Source organism: Tursiops truncatus, chromosome X (genome assembly GCF_011762595.2).
Source record: "Tursiops truncatus isolate mTurTru1 chromosome X, mTurTru1.mat.Y, whole genome shotgun sequence".
In the NCBI taxonomy this organism is placed as follows: domain Eukaryota; kingdom Metazoa; phylum Chordata; class Mammalia; order Artiodactyla; family Delphinidae; genus Tursiops; species Tursiops truncatus.
The window spans coordinates 115,137,096-115,153,863 of record NC_047055.1 but is presented as its reverse complement, the minus strand read 5'-3'; the positions used below and the strand labels follow the sequence as shown (position 1 = coordinate 115,153,863).

General features: G+C 38.1%; 1 protein-coding gene across 5 annotated transcripts in view; it reads left to right on the top strand.

The window, feature by feature from the left end:
• REPS2 (RALBP1 associated Eps domain containing 2) overlaps positions 1 to 16,768 on the top strand; it is a 232,492-nt gene that overhangs the window by 203,870 nt on the left and 11,854 nt on the right. For all 5 annotated transcript variants that reach the window (XM_019925644.3, XM_019925643.3, XM_019925646.3 and 2 more), the window contains one exon: positions 3,541 to 3,646. In XM_019925644.3, coding sequence (XP_019781203.1) covers positions 3,541 to 3,646 — 106 coding nt within the window. The remainder of the gene's footprint in view (positions 1 to 3,540; positions 3,647 to 16,768) is intronic.

Below are 16,768 nucleotides of genomic sequence, written 5' to 3'. Positions count from 1 at the left end.
TGGCTTGTTTTCACTCGGCATAATGCCCTTGATATCTGTCCAAGTTGTTGTATAAATCAATACTGCTAAGCAGTATTCTATGCTATGGGTGTACCACAGTTTGTTTAGCCATTCACCTTTTGAGAGACATTTTGTTTGTGTCTAGTTGTCAAGTATTACAGATAAAGCTGCTGTGAGCATCTGTGTACGGGTTCTTGTGTATACGTAAGTTTTCATTTCTCTGGGCTAAATGTCCAAGAGTGTGATTGTTGGGTTGTGTGCTAAGTGTATATTTAGTTTTTAAAGAAGCTGCCAAGTTGTTTTCCAAAATGGCTGTACCATTTTATCTTCCCACCAGCCAGCACTGTATGAGGTTCAGTGTCTCCACATCCTCACCAGCATTTGGTATTGTCACTGTTTGGTTGTTTTTTTTTTTTGTCACTGTTTTTTAAATTTAGCTGTTCTAATACGTGTGTAGTGGTATCCCACTGTGGTATTAATTTGCATTTACCTAATGGCTAGAACATCTTTTCATGTGTGTATTTGCCATCATGTGTCCTGTTTGGTGACATGTCTCTTCATCTCCTTTGCCCATTTTCTGATTGAATTGTTTTTTAATGTTGAGTTTTGAGAGTTCTTTATATATTCTAAATACAAATCAATGTGGTTTGCAATGTTTTCTCTCAGTCTGTGGCTTGTTTTTTCATCCTCTTAAAAGAGTCTTGCAGAGCAAAAGTTTAAAAATTTTAAGGAAGTCCAACTTACTTATTTCTTTTCCTTTTATGGATTGTGCTTTTCTTGTCACCTCTAAAATCTCTTCACTTAGCTCTAGGTCCTGAAGATTTTTTCTCTTACGTGTTCTTCTAAAAGTTTTATAATTTTACACTTTACATTTCAGTTGGTGATCCATTTTGTGTTAATTTTTATATAAGGGGTGAGATTTGGGTCAAGGTTCATTTTTTGGCCTATGGATATTGAATTGCTTCAGCACTTTTGTTGAAAAGGCTGTTCTTTCTCCATTGACTTGCTTTTGCACGTCTGTCAAAAATAAGTTGGTTGTACTAGTGTGAGTCTATTTCTGGGTTCTTTATTCCGTTCCATTGATCTATGTGTCTTTCCCTCTGCCAATACCACACAAGATAGTAATGAAGATTAGTATCTTCATTACTTCACCACTTGATAACTATAGCTATATGTCTTCTGTTTTTCCCACTTATAATTATTTTTCAAAATTGTTTAGCTATTCTGATTCCTTTGACTTTCCATTTGATTTTAGAATAATTTTGTCTTGAGCTACAAAAATCCTACTGGGATTTCTATAGGAAATCTGGGGAGAGTTGACATCTTTTACTATGTTGAGTTTTCCAATCCGTGAACATTTCTCTATTTATGTAGATCCTATTTTATTTTTTTCATCAGTGTTGTATAGTTCTCAGCATGTAAATTACATATATGTTGTGATATATCTAAGAAAATCAGCTTGAGTCTTTATAAATGAAGTTGTATTTTTGATTTTCAGGTGTTCATTGTTAGTATATCAAAATACTATTGATTTTTGTAGATTAATCTATCTTGCAAATTCACTTCTGTCCTTACTGAAATCACTTGTTAGTTCTAGGAGTTTTTTATAGATTCCTTGAAATTTTCTACATGGACCGTCGTGTCATCTGCAGATAGGGACAGTTTTGTTTCTTTCTTTTCAATATTTGTACCTTTTGTTTCCTTTTCTTGTATAATTGGGCTGGCTAGGACTTCCAGCACTATGTTGAAAATAGTGATGAGAGTAGAAATTTTTGCCTTGTTCCTAAGCTTAGGGGGAACCATTCAGTTTTTCATTAAGTATGATGTTAGCTATAGTTTTTTTGGTAGAGGTTCTTTATCAAGTTGAGGAAGTTCACCTCTATTAATAGCTTTCTGAGAGTTTTTATTATAAATTGGTGTTGCGTTTTATCAGGTGCTTTTTCTACATTAGTTGATATGATCATTTGATTTTTTCTTTCACCTGTTAAGATGGTGAATTATATTGATTGTTTTTTGAATATTGAATCAGTCTTGTATCTCTGGAATCAACTCCTCTTGGTCATGATATATAATTTTTTTATATTGCTGAATTCTGTTTGCTAATATTTTATTAAAGATTTTACATCTGTATTCAGGAGGGCTATTGTGTCTAATCTTCTGTCTTGTTAGGTTGCCCCTTTCCAAGTCCTTTGGCTAGAGAGAGCAGAATTGTGGGGAGGCTTTACATTATCTGCTCTCATTGGCATTGATGGGATGCATGAAGTGAAAAAAGAAAACCCAGGGAATTCATGGCTATTCTTTCCCTGGGTACTGAGTTCCCTAGCTGGTTTGCCTTCTTCACTCCACTTCACTTCACTTTGCAGAGTCATCTATATTATTCTGTATATTATGTCCAGGGTTTTAACTGTATTTAGTGGAAGGAATAGAGAGAAGTGTGTCTACTCCGTCTTATCCTGAAACCAGAAATGCAATCTATATCTTGTAAAAATTAGATTTTGAAGCCTCTTCCCTGCCTATTTATGGGTTAAAAAAATATTAATCTTTCAACTTGTTGGGGAGGGAGCATGCCTTCTGCAGGTGAGCAGAGCGGCTAGCATAGTGTGTATTCGCAGTGAACAGTCACCAGATCTCTCTAGTGGTCACAATGCATTCTAGTTCAGTCGCTCTGGCCTGGAACCCTTCTCCCAGTGATTACAAATACGTTTGTTTTTCTAGGGGAACTTAGATTGCCCTTTTGCTCTGAGGATTCAGTATTTCTTGCTGTGGGATATAAGGATATAGGTTCTACAACCACATTGACAGTTTTGAGGGGGAAAGAGGGTGCTAAGAAAAATTAGGGCCAGACAGGCAGTGTAAGCAGAGACGGTAATGGGCTGGGTGGGATGTGTGGTCCCCTTAGTTATACCTGTTCTGTGAATTTACTCTTGACTTAATTTGGGAAGACTAGTATTAAAACATTTTTGTGTTTTTCTCAAGTGCCACAGAATGTATGTTGGTGTATGCACATGCGCACACGCACTCACACACATACACACTCAGGCATTCATGCCAAATAATAAAGAAATAAAAGAGAGGTATGTAGGCTGGCTAAGTTAATGTAGGATTTTTTGCTAAAGGGAATATTCTTCTATTCTTTTCCTTCACACTTGTCCGCGGGGCCACTTGCAGTTCTTTTAAACACCATTAATAATTGCACAAAAAGGGCATTTCAGTTAATGTCGTTTGTCAGGAAGAAATAGTTATTAAAATGTCTTTGGATAAATGGAACGAAGAGTGTTTGAAAAGGCCCAATTCACAGCTTTTCTTCAAGTTATAAAATGGACATTATTTCAGGTGCAAATAATTCATCCCAACAAATTTGTTTCCTTTGGTGTGTGCCTGCCTGCCTGCCTGCCTGTGTGAATATCTGATTTTATTTTTGGAGCCCTGTGACATTAGCCCCTTGTTAGTTTAGCACTTACTGTGAATCGGAGAGTTCTGACCCACAAGGATCCAGACCTCTAAGTTCTATTTCAGTGAACTGTTTGTACTTTTTTATAGACAGTCTTCCAAACAGAAGAAGGCTATTCAAACTGCTATCCGCAAAAATAAAGAGGCAAATGCAGTGCTGGCCCGGTTGAACAGTGAACTCCAGCAGCAGCTCAAGGTAAGGAGCTTCCTGAATTTGGATTACCAGGCTTTGTGTCTGTCCGTTGTATTTTGTTTTGACAAACATTGGTTGAGCATCTGGTTCCATTCCTGTTGGTAAGACTTGCTCTTCGTTCTCAAACTCCTTTTGGAAGGCAGAGTTGCTGTATTTAAGTTTCATAGGTTGGTTCTTGTATGCTTAGAGGAAGACTCGTACCTTTAATATGCAGGCTGCATATTGTGTGCTAGTTAAAAAGACAGAGAAGCTATTACAAAGGCTCTTTGAAGCATTCTTTATTGTCCAAGCCTTCTGGGTAAACCCCTCATTTGTTTAGATCCTCCATGAATGATGCTATACTTATTTCAATGGAAGAGGGTGGCCCTGATCCTCTCGAAGGCTAACTCCTGCCCTGGTGTCTTGGAAATGGTTCCATGTCAGCTTCTCAAGGACATTACCCCATCCTCATCGCCTGTTTCTCTTCACCATTAATCTCCCCTGTATTAGTTTCCCAGGGCTGTCCTAACAAAGCGCTACAAACTTGGTGGCTTAAGATAGTAGCAACTTATTCTCTCCCAGCTCTGGAGGCTAGAAGTCTGAATCACGGTGTCAGCAGAGCTATGCTATCTCTGAAGGCTCTAGGGGGGGAATTCTTCCTTTCTTCTTCCGGTTTCTGGTGGTGGCTGGCAGTCCTTGGCTGGTAGATGCATCACTCCAGTTTCTGCCTCTGCTGCCACATGGCGTTTTCTCTGTGTCTCTGTGTCTGTGTCGGAATTCCTCTTTTTATTGTGCCCTCTTTTTATAAGGATACCAGTCATTGGGTTAGGGCTCACCCTGATCTGGCCCAGTCTCATTTCTAACTAGATTATATCCACAAAGACCCTATTTCCATAGAAGGTCACATTTATAGGTACGGGGGGTTGGGAGTTAAACATATATTTTCGGAGCACCCACGACACCCCGATTCTATGCTGGATTATTGCCACCCACACATAAACATGCTCTGGTGTTGTCCAGTGTAGTGACGCCACATCCTCCTTCAGCTGCTGCCCCGTCTCTCTGGTCTCCTTTTCACAGCCAAGTTTCTTAAGAGTTGTTTTCATTTATTGTCTCTCATTCCTCACCAGCAGTTTTCTCTCCCTCCACTTCGTTGTGGCTTTCATTCTCCTCCGCTTACACCCCTCTTACAGCCAAATTCAGTGGGCCTGTTTTAACATTATTTGGATTTTCAGAAAAATCTATGCCATTGACCGTTGACCGTTCTTTCCTCTAAATGTCCTTTCTAACTGGTTTTTGGGATATCATACTTTCCTTGTTTTCCTTCTACTTCACTGGTGATTCCTCTTTAGCAATCTCTGCCGTCCCTTCCTTTTTTATTTTCTCTTTCGTTACTACCCTGCTTCGCCCTAATTTTTTTTTTTTTTTTGGCTGCGCCATGTGGCTTGTGGGGTCTCAGTTCCCAGATCAGGGATTGAACCCAGGCCATGACAGTCAAAGCCCGGAATCCTAACCACTAGACCACCAGGGAGCTCCCCCTAATATTTTATTATGAACATTTTCAAGCATACAAGAAAGTTGAAAGAATCATACAGTGAATATTTTCATAGCCACCACTTCAGTTCTACCATTCACATCTCGTTATACTTGTTTTATCACGTTTTTCTATCCCTCTTATCTGTCCTTCAGTCCATCTTATTTTTAACATGTTTTCAAGTAAATTGCAGACATCTGTATGCGTCCCCTAAATATTTTAACATGCATATCATTAACTAGAGTTCAATATTTTTACAAGTTTTTCTCATGTTGTAAATGTTACATACAATGAGTATACAAATCTTAAGTGTACACTTGCTGACTTTTAAACAAATGCATCTACTTATGGATCTCAACCCCCTATCAAAGGTATAGCACATTACCATCTCCCCGGAAAGCTCCCTCATGCTCCTTCCCAGTTAATTTCTGCCCCACTCACATAGAGGTAACCACTATTCTAAACTTCTTAGGCCATACTGTTGCCTATTCTGTAACTTTATGTAAATGGTGTCCTCTGACATGTACTTTTATGGAAAGCTTCTTTCACTTAGTATTATGTTTTTGAGATTCATTTTCATTGTTGTATGTCTCAGTAATCTGTTCCTTTTTATTGCTGAGTGGTATTCTATTGAGTGAATATGCTGCAATTTGGTTATCAGTTTTCCTATTAGTGGACACCTGAGATGGTTCTAGTTTTTGCTATTTTGAATAAAACTACATTCTTGGATAAGTCTTTGTGTGGGAATATGTTCTCATTTCTCTTGGGTAAATTTCTAGGATTAGGATTAGTAGGTAATATGGTGATTGTGTGTAATTAGTTTTAATAGAAACTGCTAGAGCTTTTCCCAAAGTGGTTGTAGCGTTTAGTACTCCCACCACTACTGTGTGAGAATTCTGGTTGTTCCTCATCCTCGCCAACACTTGGTGTTATTGTTTTAATTTTTAGCAAGTCCTGTGGTGAGATAGTTTTTATTTTGCATCTCCTTAGCACTTTTCTATGTGATTATTTACTTTTCATATATTTTATTTTATGAAGTGTCTTTTCCAAATATTTGGCCATTTAAAAATCATTTTCAGCCGTTTTTTTGGAGTTGTAGGTAGATGCTTTTTATATATCTTGGTTACCAGTCCTTTGTCAAGGTATATATTTTATGAATGTTTTCTTCTAGTCTTTGTTTTGCCTATTAATTTTTTTAACTGAATCTTTTCATGAACAGAACTTTTTAATTTTGATAAAGTCTGATTTATCGTTTTTTCCTCTTATGGTTTATTAACTTTCTTCCTATATAGGGAAACTTTGCCTACATCTGAATTATGAAGATATTCTCTTATGTTTTCTTCTAAAGTCTTTATTGTTATAACTTTTACATTTAGATCTATGATAACATTTGTTTTTTTTTAAACTACTTTATTGAGATAAGATTGTACATACCTCAGTAAAGCTGTACATATTTAATGTATGCAACATGATGAGTTTGGAGATAATTATACATCCATGAGTCTGTCACAGTTTATGCCATAAAACTGCCCATCACCTCTAAAAATTCCTCTCACCCTCATTATTAGTATTTATTTTTATTGAAGTATTGTTGCTATAGTTGCTGTACAATGTTATGTAAGTTATAGGTGTACAATATAGTGATTCATGATTTTTAAAGGTTATACTCCATTTATAGTCATTATAAAATATTGGCTATATTCCCTGTGTTGTACAGTATATCCTTGTAGCTTATTTTATACCTATTAATTTGTACCTCTTAATCTCCTACCCCTATAATGCCCCTTTCCCCTTTTCTCTCCCCACTGGTAACCATTAGTTTGTTCTTTATATCTGTGAGTCTGCTTCCTTTTTGTTATATTCACAAGTTTGTTGACTTTTTTTTAGATTCCACATATAAGTGAGATCATACGGTATTTGTCTTTCTCTGTCTGACTTATTTCACTTAGCATAATGCCCCAAGTCCATCCATGTTGCTGCAAATGGCAAAATTTCATTCTGTTTTATCACTCACATAATTATCATTTCTTTTATGTGGTGAGAACATTTAAGATTTACTTTCTTAGCAATTTTTAAGTATGTAATACAGTATTGTTAACTATAGTCACCATGCTATACATTAGATCCCCAGAACTTATTCATCTTATGATTGGAAGTATGTACCCTTGCCCAACATCTCCCCATTTCCTGCACGACCCTCCCCTCAGTCTCTGGCAACCACCATTCTACTCTGTTTCTATGAATTTGGCCTTTTTTAGATTGCACATATAAGTGATATCACATGGTATTTGCCTTTCTCTGTGTGACTTATTTCACTTAGCATAGTGCCCACAAGGTCCATCCATGTCACAAATGGCAGAATTTCCTTCTTTCTTACAGCTGAATAATACCCTATTGTATGTATGTACCACATCTTCTTTATCCATTCGTCTGTAGATGGAAATTTAAGTTGTTTCCATATCTTAGCTATTGTATCAATGCATAATGCTGCAGTGAACATGGGAGTGCACATATCCCTTTGAGGTCCTGATTTCATTTCCTTTGGATACCCAGAAGTGGGATTGGTAGATTATATGATGGTTCTTTTTTTTTAATTTTGAGAAACGTCCATACTATTTTCTGTAGTTGCTGGATCAATTTACATTCTGACCAACATTGCACAAGCATTCCCTTTTCTCCACATCCTTGCCAACACTTACCTCTTATCTTTTTGGTGATAGCTATTCTAACAAGTGTGAGGTGATATCTCATTGTGGTTTTGACTTGCATTTCCCTGATGATTAGTGATGTTGAGCACATTTTCATGTAGCTGTTGGCCATTTGTTTTAGAATGTTGTCTTTCCGTTTTTATTTGTTTCAAGATATTTCTTTGATTCCCCTTTTGACTTCTTCTTTGACTCATTGGTTGTTCAGGAGTGTTTTGTTTAATTTCCACATATTTCTGAATTTTCTAGTTTTCTTCCTGTTACTGATTTCTAGTTTAATAACTTTGCAGTTGCAAAAGGTACTTGGTATGATTTTGATATTCTTAAGTCTGCTAAGACTTATCTTGTAACCTATCATATGATATATCCTCGAGAGTATTCCATGTGCGCTTGAGAAGAATATGTATTCCGCTTCTGTTGGCTGGAATGTTTTGTATATGTCTGTTAGCTCCATTTGGTATAAAGTATAGTTCAAGTCCAACATTTCCTTGTTGATTTTCTGTCTGGATGATATACCCACTGTTGAAAGTAAGGTATTGAAGTCCCCTACTATTATTGTATTGTTGTCTATTTCTTCCTTCAGATCTTTTAGTATTTGCTTAATATATTTAGGTGCTCTGATGTTGCCTGCATGTATATTTACGATTGTTATATTTTCTTTATGAATTAATCCCTTTAACATTACATAATGACATTCTTTGTCTCTTGTTATAGTTTTTGGCCAAAAGTCTATTTTGTCTGGTAAAAGAATAGCTACCCTGTTCTCTTTTGGTATCTACTTGCATGGAATATCTTTTTCATCCCTTCATTCTTTCTTATGTGTGACTGTAAAACTGAAGTGAGTCTCCTGTAGGCAGCATATAGTTCAGTCTTGTTTTTTAAATCCATCCAGCTGCTCTATGCCTTTGGACTGGAGAATTTAATTCACTTACATTTAAAGTGAATATTGATACGTAAGGATTTACGAATACCATGTTACTATTTTCTGGCTATTTTGTAGTTCTCTTGTTCTTTTCTTCCTCTCTTACTGCCTGCCTTTGTGAATTGATGATTTTCCATAAAGGTATGCTTTGATTGTCTTCTCTTTATCTTTTGTGAATCTACTCTAGGTTTTTGTATTTGCTTTGTTGTTATCATGAGGCTTACATAAAATATCTTGTAGATATAACAGTGTATTATATGCTGATAACAACTTAACTTGGACTGTGTATAAAAACTCTACCCTTTTACTTCCCCCTTTTTGTTTTTGATGTCATCATTTACTTCTTTTCATATTTTGTATTCATTAACAAGTTATTGTAGCTATAGTTATTTTTAATATTCTTTTCCTTTAACCTTTATACTAGATTTAAGTGGTTAACACACTACCATATTCAGTATTAGAGTATTCTGAATTTGACTATATACTTAACTTTACCCCAGTATATTGTATGTTTTCATGTTACTAATTAGTGTCCATTCATTTAGCTTGAAGAACTCCTTTCTACATTTCTTGTAAGGCAGGTCTAGTGGTGATGAACTCCCTCAGCTTCTGTTTGCCTGGGAAAGTCTTTCTCTCTCCTTCATTTCTTAAGGATAACTTGGCTGAATAGCATATTCCTGATTGGCAGTTTTTTTCTTTTTCTTTTAGCACTTTGGATTATCATCCTACTCTCTCAAAGGGTGCCTGCTGAGAAATCCACTGATAGCCTTATGAGAGGTCCCTTTTAAGTTACAAGCTTCTTTTCTCTTACTGCTTTTAAGATTTTTCTCTTTGTCTTTGATTTTTGACAAATTTATTATAATGAGTCTTAAAGAGGAACTCTTTTTTAAAAAATAAATTTATTATTTTATTTATTTATTTTTGGCTGCATTGGGTCTTCGTTGCTGCGCGCAGGCTTTCTCTAGTTTCGGCGAGCAGAGGCTACTCTTCGTTGCAGTACCCACGGGCTTCTCATTGCGGTGGCTTCTCTTGTTGTGGGGCATGGGCTCTAGAGCACAGGCTCAGTAGTTGTGGTGCACGGGCTTAGCTGCTCTGCAGCATGTGGGATCTTCCCGAACCAGGGCTCGAACCCGTGTCCCCTGCATTGGCAGGCGGATTCTTAGCCACTGTGCCACCAGGGAAGCCCAAGAGGAACTCTTAAGTTGAGTTTGTTTAATGATCTGTGAGCTTCATGAACTTGGATATCCATATGTCTCCCGAGATTTGGGAAGTTCTCAGCCATTATTTCTTCAAATTAGCTTTCTGCCCTCTTCTCTCTCTCGTCAACTTCAGGAACTCTCATAATTCACAAACTGTTTCTTTTGATGACATCCCATAGATCACGTACCTTTCTTCATTCTTTTAAATTCTTTTTTCTTTGTTCTTCTCTGACTGGATAGTTTCAAAATCCCTGTCTTCTATCTCAGATTCTTTCATTCTGCTTGATCCATTCAGATGTCGATGTTCTGTATTATATTTTTAATTGCATTCATTGCATTCTTCAGCTCCAGAATTCCTGTGTAGTTCTTTTTTATGATTTCTATCTCTTTGTTAAACTTCTCATTTTATTCGTGTAGTGTAGTTTTCCTGAATTAATTGACTTCTCTTTCTGTGTTTTCTTGCAGCACATTGAGTTTCCTTAAAATAGCCATTTAAAATTCTTTATTGGGAAAATCATAGATCTCCACGTCTTTGGGATTGGTTACTGGAAGATTGTTGTAATTCTTTGGTGGCGTCATGTTTCCTTGAAGTTTTGTGTTGCTGTCTTCACATTTGAAGTAGCAGTCACATCCTCCAGTCTTTACTAACTGCCTTCAGGAGAGAAATACTTTCTATCAGCCCTATTAGAGATTCTGAGAATTTCTCAGATCTTCTATGGGTACACTTGCTCAACATTTCTTGTTCCTTCTTGTGGCAGAATTCTTAAGCTTGTATGCCTTATTCTGATCCTGCACAACACCAGGCCAACTGCTAACAGCCTCCCTTTTGTTTCCCAAAGATGGCACTACAGCTCAAATTTGTGGTCTCTCATGGTCCACACATTTGGGCCAGCAAAGCTTTCTGTATGTGCTCAGTTCGTCATGCTGCTGTCATCAGGAATGTGAACAGGAAGCTTGCCACAAGTTGGTGGTGTGTGTAAGTCCCATGGAGTGCTGAGAGTGCCCCATGGCCAGTTGGAGGATCCCCAGGGGCTTATGGGTGGGCTTCTTGATGGAGTCCCTGGACACATTAAGTAAGATCCACGTTCCTTTAATCCTCTTTTGAGAGTCCTGTTTGCCACTCTCCAGCCTCTTCCCGCTCCCCACCCCCCAGTCATGCAGTTCACAATTCAGTGTTCTGGATGGGGCGAGACAGGAATGAGCCTCTTTGACAGTGTCCCACACAGCCAGGGAAACTGGGTGCTCACGTATGTGCTCTTCCTTCCCTCATGAGAAAAATCATAGGCCAAGATCTTTTTTAGTCCTAAGCTGTGCTGCTTTGTGAGAAGGTGATGTGAGTAGTCAAACAGTTCTTCTTACCCCCCGCAGTGCATCTAGACTTGTATTATTTTTCTCTAGCATTGTGCTGGAACTTCTCTGCTTGAAACTTGAACTTCCACAAAGGCTGTTTCATCTGTGGGTGATTGTCTAAAACAGTGTTTTCCAGGGTCTCTTGGACTGTGGCCGAGAGGGGCTAGAGCTGCTTCATGGTCCCCTGCTGGGTCCAGAGCCGGAACTGAGGTCTGTGTGCCTATTACCCGATGTGTGGCTGGACGAGACTCCTCCTGGGTCCCTTGGTGTATGGTGCTGGATCCCAAAGCTCCCAAAAAGGCACTTTGTCTGTGAATAGAGGCCAAATTGTTATTGGCAGGGGGATATGGACGAAGGATGTCTTACCCAGCCGTGCCGCTGGCATCACACCTGGTAGTTCTATTTTTAATTTTTTTTTTTTTTTTTTGCGGTACACGGGCCTCTCACTGTTGTGGCCTCTCCCATTGTGGAGCACAGGCTCCGGACGCGCAGGCTCAGCAGCCATCATGGCTCACGGGCCCAGCCGCTCCGCGGCATGTGGGATCTTCCCGGACCGGGGCACGAACCCGTGTCCCCTTCATCGGCAGGCGGACCCTCAACCACTGTGCCACCAGGGAAGCCCCTCATTGTAGTTTTGATTTGCGTTTCTCTAATGATTAGTGATGTTGAGCATCCTTTCATGTGTTTGTTGGCAATCTGTATATCTTCTTTGGAGGAATGTCTATTTAGGTCTTCTGCCCATTTTTGGATTGGATTGTTTGCTTTTTTGATGTTGAGCTGCATGAGCTGCTTGTAAATTTTGGAGATTAACCCTTGTCAGTTGCTTCATTTGCAAATATTTTCTCCCATTCTGAGGGTTGTCTTTTCGTCTTGTTTATAGTTTCTTTTGCTGTATAAAAGATTTTAAGTTTCATTAGGTCCCATTTGTTTATTTCTGTTTTTATTTCCATTTCTCTAGGAGGTGGGTCAAAAAGGACCTTGCTGTGATTTATGTCATAGAGTGTTCTGCCTATGTTTTCCTCAAAGCGTTTGATAGTTTCTGGCCTTACATTTAGGTCTTTAATCCATTTTGAGTTTATTTTTGTGTATGGTGTTAGGAAGTGTTCTAATTTCATTCTTCTACATGTAGCTGTTCAGTTTTCCCAGCACCACTTATTGAAGAGGCTGTCTTTTCTCCATTGTATATTCTTACTTCCTTTATCAAAGATAAGGTGACCATATGTGCATGGGTTTACCTCTGGGATTTCTATCTTGTTCCATTGATCTATATTTCTGTTTTTGTGCCAGTACCATACTGTCTTGATTACTGTAGCTTTGTAGTATAGTCTGAAGTCTGGGAGCCTGATTCCTCCAGCTCCGTTTTTCTTTCTCAAGACTGCTTTGGCTATTCGGGGTCTTTTGTGTTTCCATACAAATTGTGAAATTTTTTGTTCTAGGTCTGTGAAAAATGCCACTGGTAGTTTGATAGGGACTGCATTGAATCTGTAGATTGATTTCGGTAGTAGAGTCATTTTCACAATGTTGATTCTTCCAATCCGAGAACATGGTATATCTCTCCATCTGTTTGTATCATCTTTAATGTCTTTTCATCAGTGTCTTGTAGTTTTCTGCATACAGGTCTTTTGTCTCCTTAGGTAGGTTTATTCCTAGGTATTTTATTCTTTTTGTTGCACTGGTAAAGGGGAGTGTTTCCTTAATTTCTCTTTCAGATTTTTCATCATTAGTGTATAGGAATGCAAGAGATTTCTGTGTATTAATTTTGTATCCTGTGACTTTAACAGATTCATTGATTAGCTCTAGTAGTTTTCTAGTAGCATCTTTAGGATACTTTATGTATAAGTGTCATGCCATCTGCAAACAGTGACAGTTTTACTTCTTCTGTTCCGATTTGGATTCCTTTTATTTCTTTTTCTTCTCTGATTGCTGTAGCTAAAACTTCCAAAACTACGTTGAATAATAGTGGTGACAGTGGGCAACCTTGTCTTGTTCCTGATCTTAGAGGAAATGGTTTCAGTTTTTCACCATTGAGAACGATGTTGGCTGTGGGTTTGTCATATATGGCCTTTATTATGTTGAGGTAAGTTCCCTCTATGCCTACTTTCTGGAGGGTTTTTATCATAAATGGGTGTTGAATTTTGTCAGAAGTTTTTCCGGCATCTCTTCAGATTATCATATGGTTTTGATCCTTCAGTTTGTTAATATGGGGTATCACATTGATTGATTTGTGTATATTGAAGAATCCTTGCATTCCTGGGATAAACCCCACTTGATCATGGTGTATGATCCTTTTAATGTGCTGTTGGATTCTGTTTGCTTGTATTTTGTTGAGGATTTTTGCATCTATGTTCATCAGTGATATTGGCCTGTAGTTTTCTTTCATTGTGACATCTTTGTCTTGTTTTGGTATCAGGGTGATGGTGGCCTCGTAGAGTGAGTTTGAGAGTGTTCCTCCCTCTGCTATACTTTGGAAGAGTTTGAGAAGGATAGGTTTTAGCACTTCTCTAGTAGTTTGATAGAATTCGCCTGTGAAGCCATCTGGTCCTGGGCTTTTGTTTGCTGGAAGATTTTTAATCACAGTTTCAACTTCAGTGCTTGTGATTGCTCTGTTTATATTTTCTATTTCTTCCTGGTTTAGTCTCCGAAGGTTGTGCTTTTCTAAGAATTTGTCCATTTCTTCCAGGTTGACCATTTTATTGGCATAGAGTTGCTTGCAGTAGTCTCGTAGGATGCTTTGTATTTCTGTGGTGTCTGTTGTAACTTCTCCTTTTTCATTTCTAATATTATTGATTTGAGTCTTCTCCCTCTTTTTCTTGATGAGTGTGGCTAATGGTTTATCAGTTTTGTTTATCTTCTCAAAGAACCAGCTTTTACTTTTCTTGAGCTTTGCTATTGTTTTCTTTGTTTCTGATTCATTTATTTCTGCTCTGATCTTTATGATTTCTTTCCTTCTACTAACTTTGGGTTTTGTTTGTTCTTCTTTTTCTAGTTCTTTTAGGTGTAAAGTTAGATTGTTTATTTGAGATGTTTGTTGTTTCTTGAGGTAGGATTTTATTGCTATAAACTTCCCTCTTAGAACTGCTTTTGCTGCATCCCATAGGTTTTGGATCATCGTGTTTTCATCGTCATTGGTCTCTAGGTATTTTTTGATTTCCTCTTTGCTTTCTTCAGTGATCTCTTGGTTATTTAGCAGTATATTTTTTAGCCTCCATGTGTTTGTATTTTTTTACAGATTTTTTCCTGTAATTGATATCTAGTCTCATAGCGTTGTGGTCAGAAAAGATACTTGATAGGATTTCAGTTTTCTTAAATTTACCAGGGCTTGATTTGTGACCCAAGATATGATCTATCCTGGAGAATGTTCCATGAGCACTTGAGAAGAAAGTGTATTCTGTTGTTTTTGGATGGAATGTCCTATTAATATCAATTAAGTCCATGTTGTTTAATGTATCATTTAAAGCTTGTGTTGCTGTGTTTATTTTCATTTTGGATGACCTGTCCATTGGTGAAAGTGGGGTGTTAAAGTCCCCTACTATGATTGTGTTACTGTTGATTTCCCCTTTTATGGCTGTTAGCATTTGCCTTATATATTGAGGTGCTCCTATGTTGGGTGCATAAATATTTACTATTGCTGTATCTTCTTCTTGGGTTGGTCCCTTGATTATTATGTAGTGTCCTTCCTTGTCTCTGTAACATTCTTTATTTTAAAATCTATTTTGTCTGATATGTGTATTGCTACTCCAGGTTTCTTTTGATTTCCATTTGCATGGAATATCTTTTTCCATCCCCTCACTTTCAGTCTGTATGTGTCCCTAGGTCTGAAGTGGGTCTCTTATAGACAGCATATATACAGGTCTTGTTTTTGTATCCATTCAGCCAGTCTATGTCTTTCGGTTGGAGCATTTAATCCATTTACATTTAAGGTAATTATCCATATGTATGTTCCTATTACGATTTTCTTAATTATTTTCGGTTTGTTATTGTAGGTCTTTTCCTTCTCTTGTGTTTCCTGCCTAGAGAAGTTCCTTTAGCATTTGTTGTAAAGCTGGTTTGGTGGTGCTGAATTCTCTTAGCTTTTGCTTGTCTGTAAAGGTTTTAATGTCTCCGTAGAATCTGAATGAGATCCTTGCTGGGTAGAGTAATCTTGGTTGTAGGTTTTTCCCTTTCATCACTTTAAATATGTCCTGCCAGTCGCTTCTGGCTTGCAGAGTTTCTGCTGAAAGATCAGCTGTTAACCTTATGGGGATTCCCTTGTATGTTATTTGTTGTTTTTCCCTTGCTGCTTTTAATATTCTTTCTGTGTATTTAATTTTTGATAGTTTGATTAATATGTGTCTTGGCGTGTTTCTCCTTGGGTTTATCCTGTATGGAACTCTCTGTGCTTCCTGGACTTGATTGACTATTTCCTTTCCCATCTTAGGGAAGATTTCAATTATAATATCTTCAAATATTTTCTCAGTCCCTTTCTTTTTCTCTTCTTCTTCTAGGACCCCTGTAATTCGAATGCTGGTGAGTTTCATGTTGTCCCAGAGGTCTCTGAGACTATCCTCAATTCTTTTCATTCTTTTTTCTTTGTCCTGCTCTGCAGTAGTTATTTCCACTCTTTTATGTTCCAGGTCATTTATCTGTCCTTCTGCCTCAGTTATTCTGCTATTGATTCCTTCTAGAGAATTTTTAATGTCATTTATTGTGTTGTTCATCATTGTTTGTTTGCTCTTAAGTTCTTCTAGGTCCTTGTTAAACGTTTCTTGTATTTTCTCCTTTCTATTTCCAAGATTTTGGATCATCTTTACTATCATTACTCTGAGTTCTTTTTCAGGTACACTGCCTATTTCCTCTTCATTCATTTGCTCTGGTGGGTTTTTACTTTGCTCCTTCATCTGCTGTGTGTTTTTCTGTCTTCTCATTTTGATTAACTTACTGTATTTGGGGTCTCCTTTTTGCAGGCTGTAGGTTTGTAGTTCCTGGTGTTTTTGGTATCTGCCCCGTGTGGCTAAGGTTGGTTCAGTGGGGTGTGTAGGCTTCCTGGTGGAGACGACTAGTGCCTGTGTTCTGGTGGATGAGGCTGCATCTTGTCTTTCTGGTGGGCAGGACCACATCATTGGTGTGTTTTGGGGCGTCTGTGACCTCTATGATTTTAGGCAGCCTCCCTGCTAATGGGTGGGGTTGTGTTCCCGTCTTGCTAGTTGTTTGGCATAGGGTGTCCAACACCGTAGCTTGCTGGTCGTTGAGTGGATCTGGGTCTTAGCGTTGAGATGGAGATCTCTGGGAGAGCTTTTGCTGTTTGATACTACATGGAGCCAGGAGGTCTCTGGTGGACCAATGTCCTGAACTCGTCTCCCACCTCAGAGGCACAGGCCTGACACCTGGCTGGAGCACCAAGCCCCTGTCAGCCACACAGCCTTTGCTTTCTTCTGCCAGTTTTCCCCAGGATTCTGC